We start from the raw sequence: 17,794 nt of genomic DNA on the forward strand, positions 1-17,794 counted from the left end.
TTTCCAGCATTTTTTAGAATAATTTCCCACACCTTGAGGTAATTCTCTACTATTACTGAATTCCATTGAAAAAACATAATCGCGCCGAGTGCAAGACACCATATGGCCGTTATGGCCATCAACCATGTCCAAAGACATAAATGGGCACGTTGTCGTCACAGTCGGAATACCTGTGCGAGCGGCGCAGAGGCAGCCTTGCGGCGGCGGGGGAGCGCGGCGCGCGGGGCGGGGCGGCACTCCCGCGCAACCTGCTGCCTCCGTCACTCCGCGGCCAGTGCCTCGCCCGCGCATGCTCGGCGCCCATACGCGCACACGCCACACGCTGCGAACACTTGTGCTGCAAGCCTTCAAAACAAACCCAATACCAGTGCTTACATAGTGAAGTGACAGAAACATGGTGTAATGTGCTCCTAGTTATATACCGACAAGGTAAACAGTGCAGAATATACTTTGTTTTCAATATTATTCTAATGTTTTACGATCAACAAGGGCATTTGTAAGTTAGCTATGCAGTTTAGCATTTATGTACATGCTTATCAGGTGTCTATACTAAAATCAGCGTTGTCTTAGAGGCAATTCATGCACAGGCTGTGTGTACTATGACAGCGTCGTAATATTCAAAGCAGGTGCATCTGATTTTGTGAATGAGTCCAGTGTGATTGCATTGGACCGGTCCGTGCTTGCATAACATGTTAAATGGAGCAGTATGTCATCGAAGCCTGCGCATTCTGAGCATATTGCCCAAGTACAGAAAGTGACAAATATTACGGAGTGTCGCGTTAATGACATCATGCTGTATAATATGTTCGCACTCCACCCACAGCGCACGTGTCGTGAGGTTACACTACAACACTGATTTATCACAATTCACAGTACAACAATGACTTAAAAGTGAGGAAAAACCTTATTCATATCTACTTTGTTCTTGCAAATGAGTGTTTTACCAAAAGACATAAACAAACCTTCGCGGTTCACATGAACGGTAAAAAATAAATACAAAAAGCAATCATGATTTAGCATCTGATGTGAATAACATTGTGATGTCGAGTCACATCATCAATTATATACCTACATGCTCGTTATATACATGCAATACTCTAAACAAATACAGGTAATTACTTAATTAAGTAATAAAACCAGCACAAGCGGTCTTTGTTTTTCTTTACATGTTCAGTTTCATGCCATACCATTAATAAATACTTGAAAAAATTGTAGGGACATTTATAGATCATACATCCTACTGTATACATACATATACTTCATACATAATACTGAAATTAATATAAAAAATATTAACATTTCGGAACCACTATTTGTGTATCGAAATTCATAAACGATATCCTTCCGGCTGTACTGTTTGCATAACTCTGTCAAAATACTTCATTCCATAAGCTCATGTTTACCGATATCTCTGTTAAATGCGCTCGAAATATTTTATAAAGTGTAAAGTAATATATAAGTTATAGATAGGTGTTTCTACGTGGATGGCCGACACATTATCGGACGCAGCCGAGCACGAAGCACGTCGTTAGCTAGCCGCTTGTTAAAAATAAAATTATACAATTTTAGCACCCCTCGGCTTTATTCCTTTTGCACACACTCCTACTTCGTTCACAATCCAAGAAAAATATCTAACTAAGGCCGTTATTGTTACGTTTAGGTATTGTGTTGTTAGCAACATTGAAAAAGTAGCGAACAATGAGTAATCTTTGAGAGGGCTTCTTTCAGCTCCTTATGATTTTCCTCAGTTTGGGAGTATTTATATTGATCACGATGGTGTTTGATGTTGAGACTATCAAATCTGCCAAATTGTCAATCTCAATTCATCGAAACGTCAAATGATCCCTATCCTGAAAACCAACATCTTAAACTGTGGATCTCCATTTCGCACTTTACAAATATCATATCGCGTTTCGTTGCAAATAAATTCTAATCTTGTGAAGAGGTGATAATTTATAAAGTTTTATTTACAGAGTGCATTATTTCTGAATAGCACGGTTTCATGCGCACATAAAGCGAGTGGTACCGCGGACTGCAGCTAGTTAACAAATAATTTTGGTTGCAATATTTGCAATAAAGTCAACTGGGACGTCCGTAATTTATGCTTGGTCACCGTATTAAATCAGTGTGTATGTCACTAGATGAATATTTTGTGGGCAGCTGCAGTGGTCAAATCAGCGAGTATCTGGCATTACAAAACGTCCAGCAAAGCGTTGGTATTACAATTACGTCACAGTTTAACCGGTCATGTCTTGTGCTAACAGACGGCTCAACGTATTCGCTAAACTGACTGCTGGTCACTTGTCACTAACATAATGTATTTATTATTCAGAATTGGGCTTGATTTCAAGCTCTACTTAGAGCCTACGGATATGTTTCATTTCAAGGCATTTTGTCATAATTTTTATGGACGTTCAATAATGATTTTACATGTATTCTACAAATTCTCAAATAGAATTGTTTGTTTTGATTACAACAAGCCACCATTACGTAATTATGCTATTTTAAGTTCCAAAAAGGCCAGCCTTGCAAACCTTTAAATTCACAAATAAAAAATAAAGAATTTGGTTTAGGATTGCAGGTTTCTGAGAAGCGTATAATTTAACCACCTCAAAAAGATTTCGGTGTGTTTTATGCGTTATTTTTCAATATTTTCGACAAACGCGTAGTATTAGGCTGTCATGTGTAAAACGAGTTGTGTGACCACATACGTGCAAATTATAACTCCTTGAAACTTCTTAAACCTACTAGTCTAGACTTATTGTAAACTAGAGTATCTTGAATCAGGTTTTATTATAAACAACAATGAACACAACACGGGTGGGTGCTTCGTAATGAGTGCTTTAAGACATTGAGGATTATCTAGCGTGACCTGAGAACAAATAGCCTATTATATAGGTATAACATTTTAACATCATGTAGGTACAGTAAAGGTATATACGTTACAGGATATATTAAAAAAAATACTGCAAAGTAAAAATACGTTCCATTTTGGAAACGATTTCCCAGAACCACACTTTAATAAAAAAGCTCATATAAATCTCGGAAAAATAAAATGCTACATTTTTTTGAGCCAACTCAAAATAGTGATGCATACTTTTAAAATATGATCTCTTTTGTATCTATCGAGAGTATTCCACCTCCAATAAGTAGATCAGTATAAAACCTATTTGCTCGCGTAGGAAGAGTGCGTGCTATGCGCGTGCGCTTGAGTAGCGCGAATGACGACAACGGAACCGAACTCGCTTCCTACAGCACAGCTGATGGATGAGCATAACAGTGCATGTGGCTTGTATTATATTGTTGGGGTATAACAAAAGCGTTACATGCTGTGGTTACAATGTTATTATATTACACTAAAATGCGTTCTTAACGACCTATTTGACATTTCTATGTCAATTCATTCCAATGGATCATTTCGTAATTTTACAATTTGAATATTGAATCTTCACAAAAAAATGCCAAGCAGGTACGTTATAGGATTGATAGAAATGTCATTGTGGTTTAAATAAAGTTGTGGTTGTCGAAATGTTCAATATTTACTCTTCTCTTTCCTTGATAAGATACAAAATCCATAACTACACAATACCAACGATACAACAAAAATAATTATTTCGTTAAAATCCTACTAAATTATAATCCTAACAAAGCTGCGGACTTGCCAAGCCCAAACAATAACGATCAATACAAACAAGAAAAGTTGTCAAAATGTTCTTTATTTCATCAAGGAACTCTGCAAATAAGGCCGGTGTACAACTTTGAACTGTTAGAGCCGTCTTTAACTGCCACATTTCCATATAAATATGCCCTGACCCTAAGGTCTAAGTGACATTGAGGGACAAGGAAAAAGAAGCTTTATGACACATCTTACTTTATTCGTTAAGGCAAACTTCATTCAGATTGCCTTTAATTCTAGATAAACTTGAAGTAAAACTGAAACAGCATTTACCTACTTTATTGTTATTCATGCTTGAAATAGATTTTCTGTTTTCAAGGCTTTACAAGTGAGAGCATTTTCCGGAAAACCAAATCATATAATATTTACAGAATTTTTGTCATGCCATGCCTGTTATTAAAACTCTCAATAATCATTATTTAGCTTGTTATTGCAGTTTGAAAAGAACACTCTATGATTGAAAATATTTAGATTTTAAAGTGTCTCACATGTCTCACTTTACATACAATTTCACAGAAAAATCTTGTTTTGACTTCGCATCGCCTAACAAGAACGTCTTGATCGTCGTTGTTTCGTCTTCACAAAAATCACTCGTCTCACGGTTGAGTCGATCCCTGATCACTCGCTAAGTATATTGATACACAGACAGTAGGTAGATACTCACGGTTAGTGTATCACGAAGACACGCGATCAATCTACGTCGAGTCGTAGGTGTCGAGCGCGAATAAATAACATTATGTATGTAAAGGAAGGAGAAGTGCTCCTACAATTATTTATTATTGACGAATATGCGATACTTTCTGTCATTCGGCGTCTTATTTTGTTGTGTTTGGATTATACATACATACAGGTGGCACATACACACAAGTAACATTCTTCCTAAAATTATATTGACACCATGAATTTCACGAACATTTCTGTAATTGGCAAAACTTTCGGTTTTAGTTCTATGTAAAATATACAACCTGACTGTGGCATAAACCGTATTCCAATAAAACCGCCGCGAGTTGCTACGCATTTAATTGCAGCAAATAGGTACGCAGTAGTTCATAGATCACGACAATCCAAAAGGTGATATTTTAGTAATTGTGAAAGCACGAATAACCTTTATACGTACCCTTGTTACTAAGTAATATTGCTGTTCTGTGTAGCACGCACACTAAGGTAAACGTACCAATAGTCGTCGGATTTCGGAAATCACTGACTTTGAAGCGCTACTGTGTGTTAAATATTCAATAGAAAATGAAAATTTTTGCATGACGTGATAGAGTATTTATTCATTATTCTAAATAACAAATGTTTTTTTAATAATTTTGATGGGTTTATATACTTATTAAGGCAAAAGTAAAAAAAGGGTGATTTGTACCAATAGTCGTCTGATTTGTACGGATACTCGTCAAATATTCCCAGTACTCGTCAACTTTTAATGCTAATGTAAACTCTCTGCTCTTGAACATAAGGTTCAAGTTATGTACATTTTTTTTGTGCTTGAATTTGTTAAGCATACTTGTGCTTTTGAAACATTAGATAGGTAGATAGATAAAAAACCAAATTCCTATTTAGAATAGCAGGTCATAATCTGTTAGAAGAGCAGGTATACAATAAAACAGATATATAGTTGTATTTTAATTTATATTCCTATCTATCAAACGCTTGGAATCACAAAACCAGTCTATAAAATATATGTTATATTTCTTAATCATAATAACCATGCAGTCATGTGCATATGTAGCACGAGTAAAATATTATTATTTATAGTAAAATATTTAAATTGTAAAATAAAATAATTAGTATTCACAAAAAACACCACCACCACCACCAGCCACCAGCCACATTCATTTATAGCTTTCCGCGAAATAATTATTTAGATATGTAGGCAAGGTTGTCATTCATCAAAACTTCTGAACTGCTTAGCGCATGCTAAGTACCATTTGCAAAAATCTCTATAGACAGTTCAAACTGTCTACTGTCTTAAAGGTATCAATCAAAAAATAAAATATGATTAGGTACAAATAGCCGTTCAAACACAATAATAATAATATCTAATAAGCCCCACAGGGCATCTGAGGCGGATGACGGGGAGTAGTGACCCCGCTAGGCTATATATCCGAGTGCTCCGGGGAGAGTATACTGTCCCCCATCTCCGGCCTCTTGGCTTGCCATCATTGGCCGACCAGAGTGGAGTCGCTAGAGCAGGGTTAGCAGCCCTGCTCGGAGGGTAGATGCCTCATGGTAAGTGGTGGGTGGGCCGGTGATGCTGGACCCACAGGGAGCGCGTGATCTGCGTTTAAAGTCCGCCGAGGTATCCTCACCCTTCAGCCGCTCATGTACCTGTTGCCCTCTTGTTGCGAATTTAGCGACTGATTCCCGGGGGCCCAGTAAGTGAGGTGGCGAGTCTCCACCTGCCATTTAACATTAACTAATTAACATGTATTTTATACATTGTCATCGGCAGGTGCCGTAGTTCCTCATCATCATCATCCTCCGAGCCTTTTTTCACAACTATGTTGGGGTCGGCTTCCAGTCTAACTGGATTCAGCTGAGTACCAGTACTTTATAAGAAGCGACTGCCTATCTGACCTCCTCAACCCAGTTACCCAGGCAACCCAATACAAGGGGTATTGGGTTGTTAGACTGGTGTGAGACTTACTGGCTTTTGACTACCCGTAACGACTGGATGCCTGCCAAGGATGTTCAATGACAGCCGGGACCTACACAGTTTAACGTGCCATCCGAAACACAGTCATTGGTGTCATTGCAGGATATACTTAGAAAGTATATACAAACTTAGAAAAGTTGCATTGGTACTTGCCTGACCTGGAATCGTACCCACCAGGCCATCACGACTTTTTTTCCAGGTGCCATAGTTCCTATAGTTTCCTATATCCTAATTCACTAACATCCCAACGCAATAGCCCAAGTACTTTTCATCCATAGTTAGCAATAGTTTAGCACAAAACCGGAGATTGTCCTTGGGTTCATTTCTATAGTATATATATACAGGGATAATCGTCGGTTTTGTGTCACCATTTCATTAAAGTTGTCTCAAAAGGGCGTTTTAAATTTTCTTGCTGCATCTGATGTTGTGTGTGGCCACTTGATTTACAGCTTTTATGACTTTTAAAAGGCCCTCTTGCTTGTAGTTTCTTTCAGTCATGATCTGCTATTAAAATTACGATCATGCAATCACTAAATACAGACAATTTTAAATAAAAAAATCTTACTTAAGATTACTCTTTACCCATCAATATCGAATACGACAAGCAAATTAGTGACAACGATGGAAGCTATGTCATCTTAGTTTTAAAACTGATTTTAATATTTTTTGCGTCAAAACTAGTTGAATGACATAATTTGTATACAGGCGCTATTAAGGCACGTTAGGAAGACGCGGTACAATACGCGTGACGAAATGCAGTTATTTCGAACAAAAAGCATAGTGTAAGAACAGTCAATATTTGTTTGCCACAAATTGTAATCCAAGCGCAGTAGAAACAAAGGCTACTGCTAGACCTACTTGTACCCAAAGCGGTAGATCTTAATCGAATGGCGGAGGCCTACAGCTGCCAACATATACCTGAAAAAACACTCGTAGAAAGTGCATACTTATAGAAAACACAACATTTAATCATTAAGAAACATATGAATTGAATCGAATAACATGACTGTGTACGTGCATCTAGAACCAACAGAGTAAAATTTACCCCTAAGAAAAAGCCTAAAAGAAACGCAGTTTTATGAACAAATGTAGTCTAAAACTTAAATATGTTTATTCTAGACAGTTATCAATTTTGTAAAAGTCCCGATATTAGCTATTTATTCGCATTTTGTACTGTAAAACACAAAATATCCTCATTATGACGAATTTAGGTGCAACTTTTGAGTATGTCCCAGTAGTCGTCATAATTATTGTAAAATTGACGGGTTTTGGGTCAAATGGGAGTTTTGAAGTACCAATAGATGTCACATTAAAAAAATATATCTTCTATGTTAAAAGTATTCCAAATTGCATATTACATCGCTAGCAAATAAACTTAACTATCTAATTAAACAAAGAAACATACCACAGACCCCACTGGAGTTATGTAAATCAAAACACAAAACCACGTGGTGAGTTTCACTTGTGACGGCTGAACTTCACGAAAAAACGATTTTGTTAGGGCACACACCTTTCAAATGACATATCTTAGAAGCCGTGACTGTTAAAACCCCGTATTGTTATTTCAATTGTGCAATATATTATCAAGAATAGGTTGATATATAAACCGGCCCATTTTAAGTTCAGTAGAAAATAATAATAAAAGTTTTAAGATTAATTGACGACTATTGGGGCATGACGACTTCACCCGCGTTTACCTTATTATAATAAGATCTGTATGCGTGCCATAAATTGATTCAAATCAGCGCTGTGGGTGGTGAGCCTCATCGACACCCAATCGCAATCAACCCACAGCTAACCTTTTTGTAATAAACATGCAATCAAATACATTTACTGCCAGGAATTTACAACTAATCACAGTTCCGGGAACTAAGGTAACAACCCTTTAGATTTACTATGTAGAATTACACACAATACTTACCTAATATGCAGATTAGATCAAAATCATGGATTTGGGGCGCTTTGATTAGTTGAATATAATTAGTCCTGAGTCTATGGAATCTATTATTGCTGTACATAGGATACTGAATACCACGTGCCTTATCTGATGAAAGCTGTTCAATAACTTTAGATACCTATTGGTCCAAACGTTGCAATAATGTGCATAGCAATAGTAGTTCTAGGAAATCCGGGCTAATACACCGGTCAGCATTCCTGGAAAATCCATTACTTTACGTGAACACTGTGTGCAACAGTGTTTTTCAAAGGGGAAACATGATTTCCCCGTATTTTCTTATCATGCTTTCAACAGTTTAAAATTATTCCTTATTCGTGAGTAAGTAGTATTTATAGATTTGTGGAATAAGAAAATAAAAATTCTTCTTCTCAGTAACTTATCCTGAAATATTATAAAGTTATGTGTACATTATTAATAATGTTTTATAAATTATCACAGACGAAATAAATTTTATTTCGCTCAAAAAATAATAAACCAGAATCGATAATTTCAAAAACATGTTTTACATTCTACTAGTTATGGTTAGTTCAGTGAGCCATCATGAAAATGCTGAATAATCATTGAAACGAACCAATAGCAGGAATATTCAGGATCCAAACGGCACCATCATCAATGGGAATCGTTTACAAACATTCTGTGTACAATTGCAGCTGACTCGTACAATCAGCTGTTCACAATAATTTCACACAATTTGCAGTTTGAATAGAGTTCTCTTACTTATGTTGATAAGGTAATCATGATAGGAATGGTCATTCATCGTGTGCCCATATATTGGGGGATGTAGATATGAAAATGAAGGAAGGTATTTTCCAAATAGGTACCAAAGATTTTCGCAATCTACTAGCAACTGTATCAATATATAAAAATTTCTTCCAAATATTGACGAACAGCTTCCAAAATATCCGAATTCTCCGATATCAAAATTTCTACGTCACCACTTCCTCTCTGGCGGGTTGTAGGCCTTTTAATACAGATTTAAAATGTATTGTTATAGACTGAACCAATTTTTACATCCTTAAAGTAATAGTAGCACTATTTCGATTTCCTTTTATAGTAAAGACGTCGTATTTTTTATAGGAATTGAGATAAACCTCAGTGATGACGGATGACTTATTTAAGTCGCGTCACGCAGTGGGCGTCAGTGGGTAAGTCATGTCGCCGTGACTGTCCTTGTGTAGTAGGTATCATTTAATTAGTAATCATTAGAAGAGGAATGTGTGTGCGGCACATGACTCAAATACATTTAATGATAGCTACCACAATAATACCTACAGTCTCTTTAAACTTATCGAAGACGACTTACAAAACACAATTATGGAGAATTAAATAGACTAATTTCTACTTAATTCTTTCACTAAATAATATTTTTTTAAAAAGTTCTTCAGAAGGGTCGCAGTATGTTGAGGAGTAGACTACAACTGCTCTAAATACTTACTAACTTTATCGCCAAGATCTAAGTACATATCAAACCAACGAGATTAGTACATTCGATACCAAGTTCACATTTGAATGCTCACCTGAACTTTACAGCTTTGCACTTTATCTGCCTTTGTATAAAAGCAAAAGTGTAGGTAGGACAAAGGTAAGGAAAGGTGTAGGCGATACTAATTCAGTAGGTAGGTACGTAAAGTAAAAGAAGTAATTTTAGAAGACTCGCTTTCGCATGCGGTTTCGCGTCCTAAGGAAACTATTTCGCATAACGGATGATAAATGACCGAAACCCTTTGTCGATAAATGTAGCTTATTTAAGATTTGTTCTTAATTCTGACCAGTTCCTCAGATTAGCCTACCATGCCATTATTACCTTCGTAATGTTACCATTAAATTAACAAAAAAATTACAAACATGGCGATATATGCGAGCACCAGCTTTCCTCAAATATGTTTTGGGGCAAATATATTTTTTTATTTCATCTTGACTTCAATAATAGTTACCTATAGTCAAGGACATAGTACACGTAAATAAACAATAAATTAAATGTTCATTCTCGAATCTATAAAAATATAAGCGTATACCTACCCGTTATACTTAGTACCTAATCATTGTCACAACACATCAATTAATTTTATAGTTAACTTGTTTACTTCAAGAAATACATAAAATTTTAATCGAATATCGTTAATGTGCCTATTTGTTGAACAAGAATAGGAAATTAGCGGTATTTCATCAATATAAATCAAGGGCCCTTTAATTAGCATTAAACCTAAATAAAACGGGAAACAGTACAGCAAGAAGACGTACTACATAATAAGAAAAACCTATGATCGTTCATTAAAACAATAGAGAAAATCTAATTAAGCTAATTATCGCCTAAGGATGCATTAACAATCTCCACAACACAAGTGACCACTGAGTTTGTAATCTATGCACTTTTTACAGCCAAGTTCCCTGCTAAAGCTTGCTATAAAATCCTTTTCAACCACAGCAAAGAAAAAGCTGAATATGACTACAAACAAATTACTCAAAGTACTAAAGTGCCTTCGATCAGATGAATCAGTGTTCCCGTTTATAAAACCAGTTTACCTCATCCGAGGCATCGCAATCAAGAGTTTTGCATAAATTCTATCAGATTATGCGTTTACGAACCTATAGTGCCGATGTTCGCGATAATAAGGCTGTTAGTACAATGACGTAAGTGTCAAGATTGGTGAATCGTTTAAATAGATGTGACGATATTTCTAAATTGATGAGTCTGCTGTGAATCCGTAAGTTCAAGTAGCGGTCAAACATGAACTTTTTTTTGGATGATGCAAATAATAATCACTTTTCAAATGAAAATATATTAGTGGAACAAAGGTGTAAAATGATGTCTGGGCAAAATAAACCAAAAGGCTGTGGTCAGGTTAGTTCTTAATAGTGAAAATGTAAAACGCTTTAAACAGATTTTCGTTCGGAAGAGTATTTACCGAATCACAAATTATATAATTATTATTTGCTTGGACAATCAGTAGCAAACCTCTGCCCACTACATTAAGTTATAATAGAATATCTTACATAAGAATACAGCCGGTCGGATTTAAACGCGCCGCCCACGCTCTGCCTCCGATACACTCATTGTTCTCTTTTGTACAGCTTCATACTTGATTATTGTGCGCCTTTATTATGTATTGTCCTTAATCAATACTTAACAACATATATGATGAAAGAAACTTTTCTACTTCGATTGTTTTTATGTACTGTTTGGTTAGAGAATCCGCGCACTGCAAACTTAGTTGGCCGATAGTTTGTTTTGGCTCATAGATCATTATTAAGATGAGTGGTTGTACGCTCATTACAAAGATCAGGCATCCGGTATCTGACCGACTGAAAACTATGATTGGCATAAAAATTATCTTTAAAACGAATGTTGCTAACCATCGTAGGTAGTAGGTACTCTTAAGTATCCAACGGTTAATTCAAAATATTGTCAAATGAGAATTTGGCTAGTGCTTAGTGGTGGCGCCTTTACAAAAAGGATCTTTGAACCATAAAAGCTCCATAGAACAATGTACCAAAAATAACAACGTATGATACCCGGCTTTGTATATCTTTCCTTCTCGTATTGTTTCAGTTTTAATTAGTAATGTTCTGATATCTCTATAATAACACCTAATGGCAAAAATAATACGTGCATTTGGGAAGATGAGAAAGAACCCACTTTAATCTGAGAACTCAGTAACTTGACAATTGGCCAAGTAAACATATATGCAAAACGTTGTATAAAATATCGTGAAATATTTTCATTCATTGCGCGTTGTTTTACGTCGGAAACAGAAGTAAATTTTTGAGATTTGTATGTGTAAAATGAATAACAAAAACATGTATCGCGTCTACGTGCGTCGTCAGTGTCGTGTTCGATGCAATATGTTTTTGCGAGCGAAAATTTTTACGTTTCACGCGAATAAAATTGGACACACGAACGCTTTCAATTTATTACGAAAATATTTGTTTTTCAATTCTCTATGAAACACGAAAAATTGTCGTATGTAACTGATACGATGCCTGGTGTAGCAGTACAAAGGAAACATGTTTAATTAGCGTTTTTGTCGAAAGCCCGATGTTTGGGATGATATTTCAATAAAGATTGGAACAGGACCTGTTAGTTTTCCATTCAGTATGGATGTGATTTTTATAGGTCGTTAAATCACTGCTGCTGAAATGTTTATTTCATACCGAATTCGAAAAGATTTTTTATGGTTTAAAAAAGCCTTAATTACTCCATGGACAATAATTAAAGTACTAATAAACATTCATTATTAATTTTAGATAGCTTTCTGTTAAAATCATTTTCAGGAACCTGCACATATGAATAAGGACTATAAAACGAAAATAATTAGATATACGCGCTGTTGACAATTCATGATAATGACCTGTAGCAAAGTAACGCCCTACTTATTATAGCTCGAATACCTATAATTGAGAAAGACAGGATAATGAAAACTAATAAGCAAGGTACGACAATTGAATATCATAGTTTGTAATAACAAAGTAGAACTGTTCACTTTGTCTAAATTGCCAAGAGCGACGCGTCTACTGTGCCATTTTATTTCCGAGCATTGTGCATGTTAATGGGTAAGTAATGCAACCTGGTTACTCAGTTATTTCCTATTTACATAATGGGAAAATGAAGCTTTTTACTGTCAATGTCGATTACCTAACTACTCGCATTTATAAATCAATAAAGCGATGTTCATAGCGTTTCCGTCAACCATTAATGAAAGAAAAACCTGGTCGCGATTCCGAAACATAAAAGCGCCGAGAAAATGCGATAAAACACATGCCTGAAAAAGTTTATTTTACTTATTTTCAACATTTCGATAGAACGATGTTTTCACAGAATTTTGAATAACTTATGAACTCAAATGTGCTTTAGTTCATTCTGGCTGTCATCTCAAACTGCAGATTACACGGAACCCTCGCACATTAGCTCAGTTCACAGACATCTGGTGGGCGCCAGATACTGCAAACGAGCATCTGCGTACCTCCATTTTAATCTTTAATTATTATATAACAAGGGGTTGACAACAGCTAATTATATAAACAAATTGTTTGAAAGGTTTCCTGTACAGCGGAAAGGTACCTAATTTGTTAAACTTTTTAAAGTTTCGAAGATATATTTAGATTTGTTACAAATAACAGGAAAATCGTTACGTTTGGCCAAAATACATTTACCGGACCCTCGGAAACTTGTGAATAAGTATAACGAGGACTCTTGTATAACTCTTGGGAATTATTCTCATTTCTTCCATATATCGATGTTTGGTTTGAATCTTCTTATTTGAGATCACACCTACGTAATTAATGGATGCTGCGCCACGTCATGCAAGTATCCCACGGGTTTTTATAATTGTCAGTTACTCGGTTTAACTTCCGTTCCGTTTCTGAGAATAATTTATTACGAACAGAATTAGGAAGCGGTTTAATTTCGAACAATGAATTAGCTTGTTTTGCAAATGTGTTACGATACGGTAACTTCATTGTTATTTAAATAAGTAGCAAGTTACAATCTTCTTCAATAATGCGTTAGGGAAAACAAAAGAGTTGCATTATAGAACTTCAAACGTTTTAATCATGAAACACACGCTAAACAAACAGACGTTTGAGGCACATCAAAGTGAGAAGCAATAGGGACACCAAAGAAAATAGTGTCACGCAGATTCGCGCAGCGGAATAAAATAGTAAGCTGCTTTGCGATTAAAAACTACCTTTTGGTTTTACATGCTATTTAAGATTTTTATTAGAAATTGATAAAAATATAATGAGCATCCGGATTAGTAGGTACAAGCTAGGTTTCTATATCTTGGGCGAAGGAAGACACTGCAGATTCCAATTGGTTCAACGATGTCTGCAAATGTCCAAATTCATTTAGGTATGTGCTTTCTTAGTACTCGTGTCTTGTACACACCTGGTGAAAAAGTGTCGGAAAAATTATTGGGAACGTGGACTTACAAGTCTGAAATCATCAATCCACCTTGAGAAAACGTCGTGATACTCTTTTCCCTCTTCTTCTAAAAAGGCAATATACCAATAAAGTGCTTAAAAATAAACGTGTATCATATTATTTCAAACAATAATATTATACGAGGAGTTAGCAAGGAAAGTTCGTCGTAAATAATGGTATTTCATTGACTATATTTGCCAGGGTCATAAATATTTATGATTGTCATCTGTTGCCAGTTAAAAGGTAGGACATTACGTAATCTGATGTACTCGCAACTTGTAGGTATTTTACTACTACACGACCGAAATAGGAATATGACTCGTCTCGAATACGTCGTAAAATCTTAATAACTGTATTTTATTTAATACGGCAATGCAATTATAAAGATATCAATATTTGTAGGAATTAAATTGAGGTCCGCGAAATTGATAAAACGTCTCATTTTTGTTGGACGAATCCAATTATTTTTTGTTTTGAAGGTTGTGTTGTTTTGAGACATTACAAAATATAAATATTAAAGCCATGACAATCTAATGGACAGGCTCTCAAAATATAATTATTGATAAGTCTTGCCCCTTGTTATCAAAGACATTGAACATTACTTTTGTTATGATTTAAGTGACGTGATTGTACGATTTTTAGATACAATCTTTATTATTGAGAAAACACTGGTTTTTATAGAATTTATCTAATGGCTGAAGTTGAAATTGAAACAGTACATGTATCTATCTTACTTTATATTTCACAATGGTAGAGTCTAGTCAAGTTTTGTCGGGAACAGTCATCAATCAGAATCGAAGTGACAATGCGTCGTCAATCTGCTTAAAACTCTAGATCCGTCCGCGTGCGAGCACATAGCCTGACGTGCTATAAATGGAGGTTACGGCTACTTACTCCCATCGATATTGCTTAACTGTTTACGGACTTTTTGCATCGTTATTAGATGTGACCGCAACAATTTGCACATAACAATGAGGCTTTGCGGATTTTCTATTTAAGTTAACATCTAACCAGATAACTAGATAGAAGAGTACAATTCTTTATCTTTGCTTTTTTATTTATCCAACCTTGATTAGGATTCCTATTATTACTTATCAATATTCTAAATGCAACTCTCGATTCCTGTATAGAAATTTCCATTCGCAATAGCTATGCAGTTAACATATTCCATAATATGAATAAATCTTTCCAGACGACAACGATGTGCAGTGCCAAAGAAAATGAAGTGATATTAAATAGATGAAATAAAAATAACCAGTGTCATAATGGAGGGGGTGAGAGTGACGCATCAAGGGGTGCGGGCGCATTCAGCCGAGGGGTCCGCGGGGCGCATCACGCAGGCCGGCCTCGCTGCCCGCAGCCCTGAAGGGACGGCCGCCAAGGGCATGGCCATCAAAGGCCACGAGGACCTCTGGGTGGAGATACAGGCCAACACCTTCAGAAATTGGGTCAATGAGACCCTGAAACCAATGAATATAAAGGTAAATACCGTATTAATTGAGTTAGCCGGTTAACACAACTTGCTTCGCTAATTCGTACCTACTTAGTTTGTTTTCATTATCAGCGTTATGTCGAAACTAATTTGTTTGTTTTACAATGCACCGTGACTTTTCTTTAAATGCAATTTCAATTTGGCCGTGACATTTAATGGTTGTTGAACATTTTAATCATACATTTTACAATGACCCTACAGGTTGCAGATCTAGTAGAAGATCTGAGGGACGGCACAGTTCTATGTGCGTTAGTCGAAGCTCTCCAAGGTCGGAGACTGAAGGGCTGGAGTCGCAACCCGACCAACCAGCACCACAAGCTGGAGAATGTGACCACAGCACTCCAAGCCATCGAAGATGACGGCGTCAAACTGGTCAATATTGGTAGGTGTTTTTATGATGTCAAATAATGCGATCAAGATATGCCTGCTGATGGTCCATATCTTTAGTCTTTTTTATTTTTATTAGTTCTGGTCAAGCTTGAAGCTTTTAGGGAATTAATAATTATATTTCTCATGAAACAGAGAAAATATTTTTCTTAACACTTCTGTAAAATAAAATATAAATCCTCCTTATATTCTAGTGACGTCCTAAAATCTTGCATGTCCACCTTCTGTCCATTTTCATTTGCATTAAACAGTAACTGTCGCTATCTTTTTGTTTGCTGCTACAACTACCTACTCGTTTTCAATAAAGATCCATTTACCCGTGTCAGAACTCTATAGGGAATATCATTCTGTCTGTATTTTTATTGTAACTGTATACTTTATTTCCTACGTCACTTGTTTCAGGTAACGTTGACATAGTGAACGGGAATTTAAAACTAATATTGGGTTTGATTTGGTCACTCATTGTCCGCTACCAAATCGGGCGCAGCAAATTCCCTCCAAGGTAAGGTTTTGTACTACTTACTAGTCAAATGGTAATTATGTTTACTTAACTATTACAATTGTACTACTTAGAATTTAAACGCCACAGCTGTTTATCCGAGCTAGTATATATTGCCTATTGATTTAATCTACTCGATATCCTGGTAGATAATTCATTTAATTACGTAGATTTAAGATACTAAAATAATTAACAACCTACACAACATTCTGAAATGATACCCGGAACCGGCATAAATCATACTTTATATTAAAACCGTAGCATAACTACATCTTCACTAAGCATCGCACAAAAAACAACAATGCATAATAATAATTATGATGCACTGCGATGCGATAAATTCAGAGAACGATGCAATCACGCGAAGATGCTGATGTAATGCAAACAATACCATTAAACCTTGGCCAGGCCCGCCGTAAGCGGGCGTGCAGCGCGTGCACCGCACGCGGGCGGCACATCCTAGGGGGCGGCAAATCGAGCGACTTATCACGTTATATTAAAAAAAATATATATCTTTTTACCAATTATTTGATTTCAATATTTCCAAACACAACAATAGCGCTAAGAATATTACTTACACTGTCGGTTTCAGTTACATCTGTTGATCATTTTCAAAATTAAAAATTATTAAAAATGATTTAAGATCAACAATTGGCGTAGCGTGGGGGGAGAGAGCAGGGGGCGCAAATGCCCTGGGCGGCACTATTTAGGGGGCGGCAAAATTAACCCATACGGCAAAATTAAACCATAATTACGTAATAAAAATATTTTTACTAAAAATAGATGAGTAGATTAGCAATAAAATTTCTGAAAAACCGCCCTCGCTTTGGTCGTCCCCTATCAATTTTGACGGGTTCATCCTTTGCATCCCCAAAAAAGTTCGCGCTAGCTGCGCTCGCGCCTCCATGTCAGATATCGCAGTCAGTAGCGGTTTTAGGGTAGGGCGCGGTTGGGCGACGGCCTAGGGCGCCGCAGGCGCCCCCATCCAATCCTTGATCAGAATGTTACTCCTATTTTTGTTTTAAATTTCATCAAAGATTGCAACTTACAAGAACTGTATCCAAATGAATGGATAGCATCAGGGTCATCTTAACCTATGGTGCAGCCTGTGCAAATAACCCGGACGCCGCGGGCTCAGGGGCGCCCAAGGCGAATTTGTGTTTAATTCGGCGTTAAATTTGAGAAATTATCGAAGAAACACTAC

At 36.4% G+C, this 17,794-nt stretch overlaps 1 protein-coding gene across 1 annotated transcript in view; it reads left to right on the forward strand.

Annotated features, from left to right (window-relative positions):
- The first annotated feature begins 227 nt into the window (after positions 1 to 227).
- Positions 228 to 17,794, forward strand: part of LOC110370243 (filamin-A) — an 84,834-nt gene continuing 67,267 nt past the window's right edge. The window contains exons 1-4 of the mRNA XM_064034927.1: positions 228 to 429; positions 15,405 to 15,693; positions 15,906 to 16,086; positions 16,494 to 16,593. Coding sequence (XP_063890997.1) covers positions 15,478 to 15,693; positions 15,906 to 16,086; positions 16,494 to 16,593 — 497 coding nt within the window. The 5' untranslated portion in view covers positions 228 to 429; positions 15,405 to 15,477. The remainder of the gene's footprint in view (positions 430 to 15,404; positions 15,694 to 15,905; positions 16,087 to 16,493; positions 16,594 to 17,794) is intronic.

This window comes from Helicoverpa armigera, chromosome 5 (genome assembly GCF_030705265.1).
Source record: "Helicoverpa armigera isolate CAAS_96S chromosome 5, ASM3070526v1, whole genome shotgun sequence".
NCBI lineage: Eukaryota > Metazoa > Arthropoda > Insecta > Lepidoptera > Noctuidae > Helicoverpa > Helicoverpa armigera.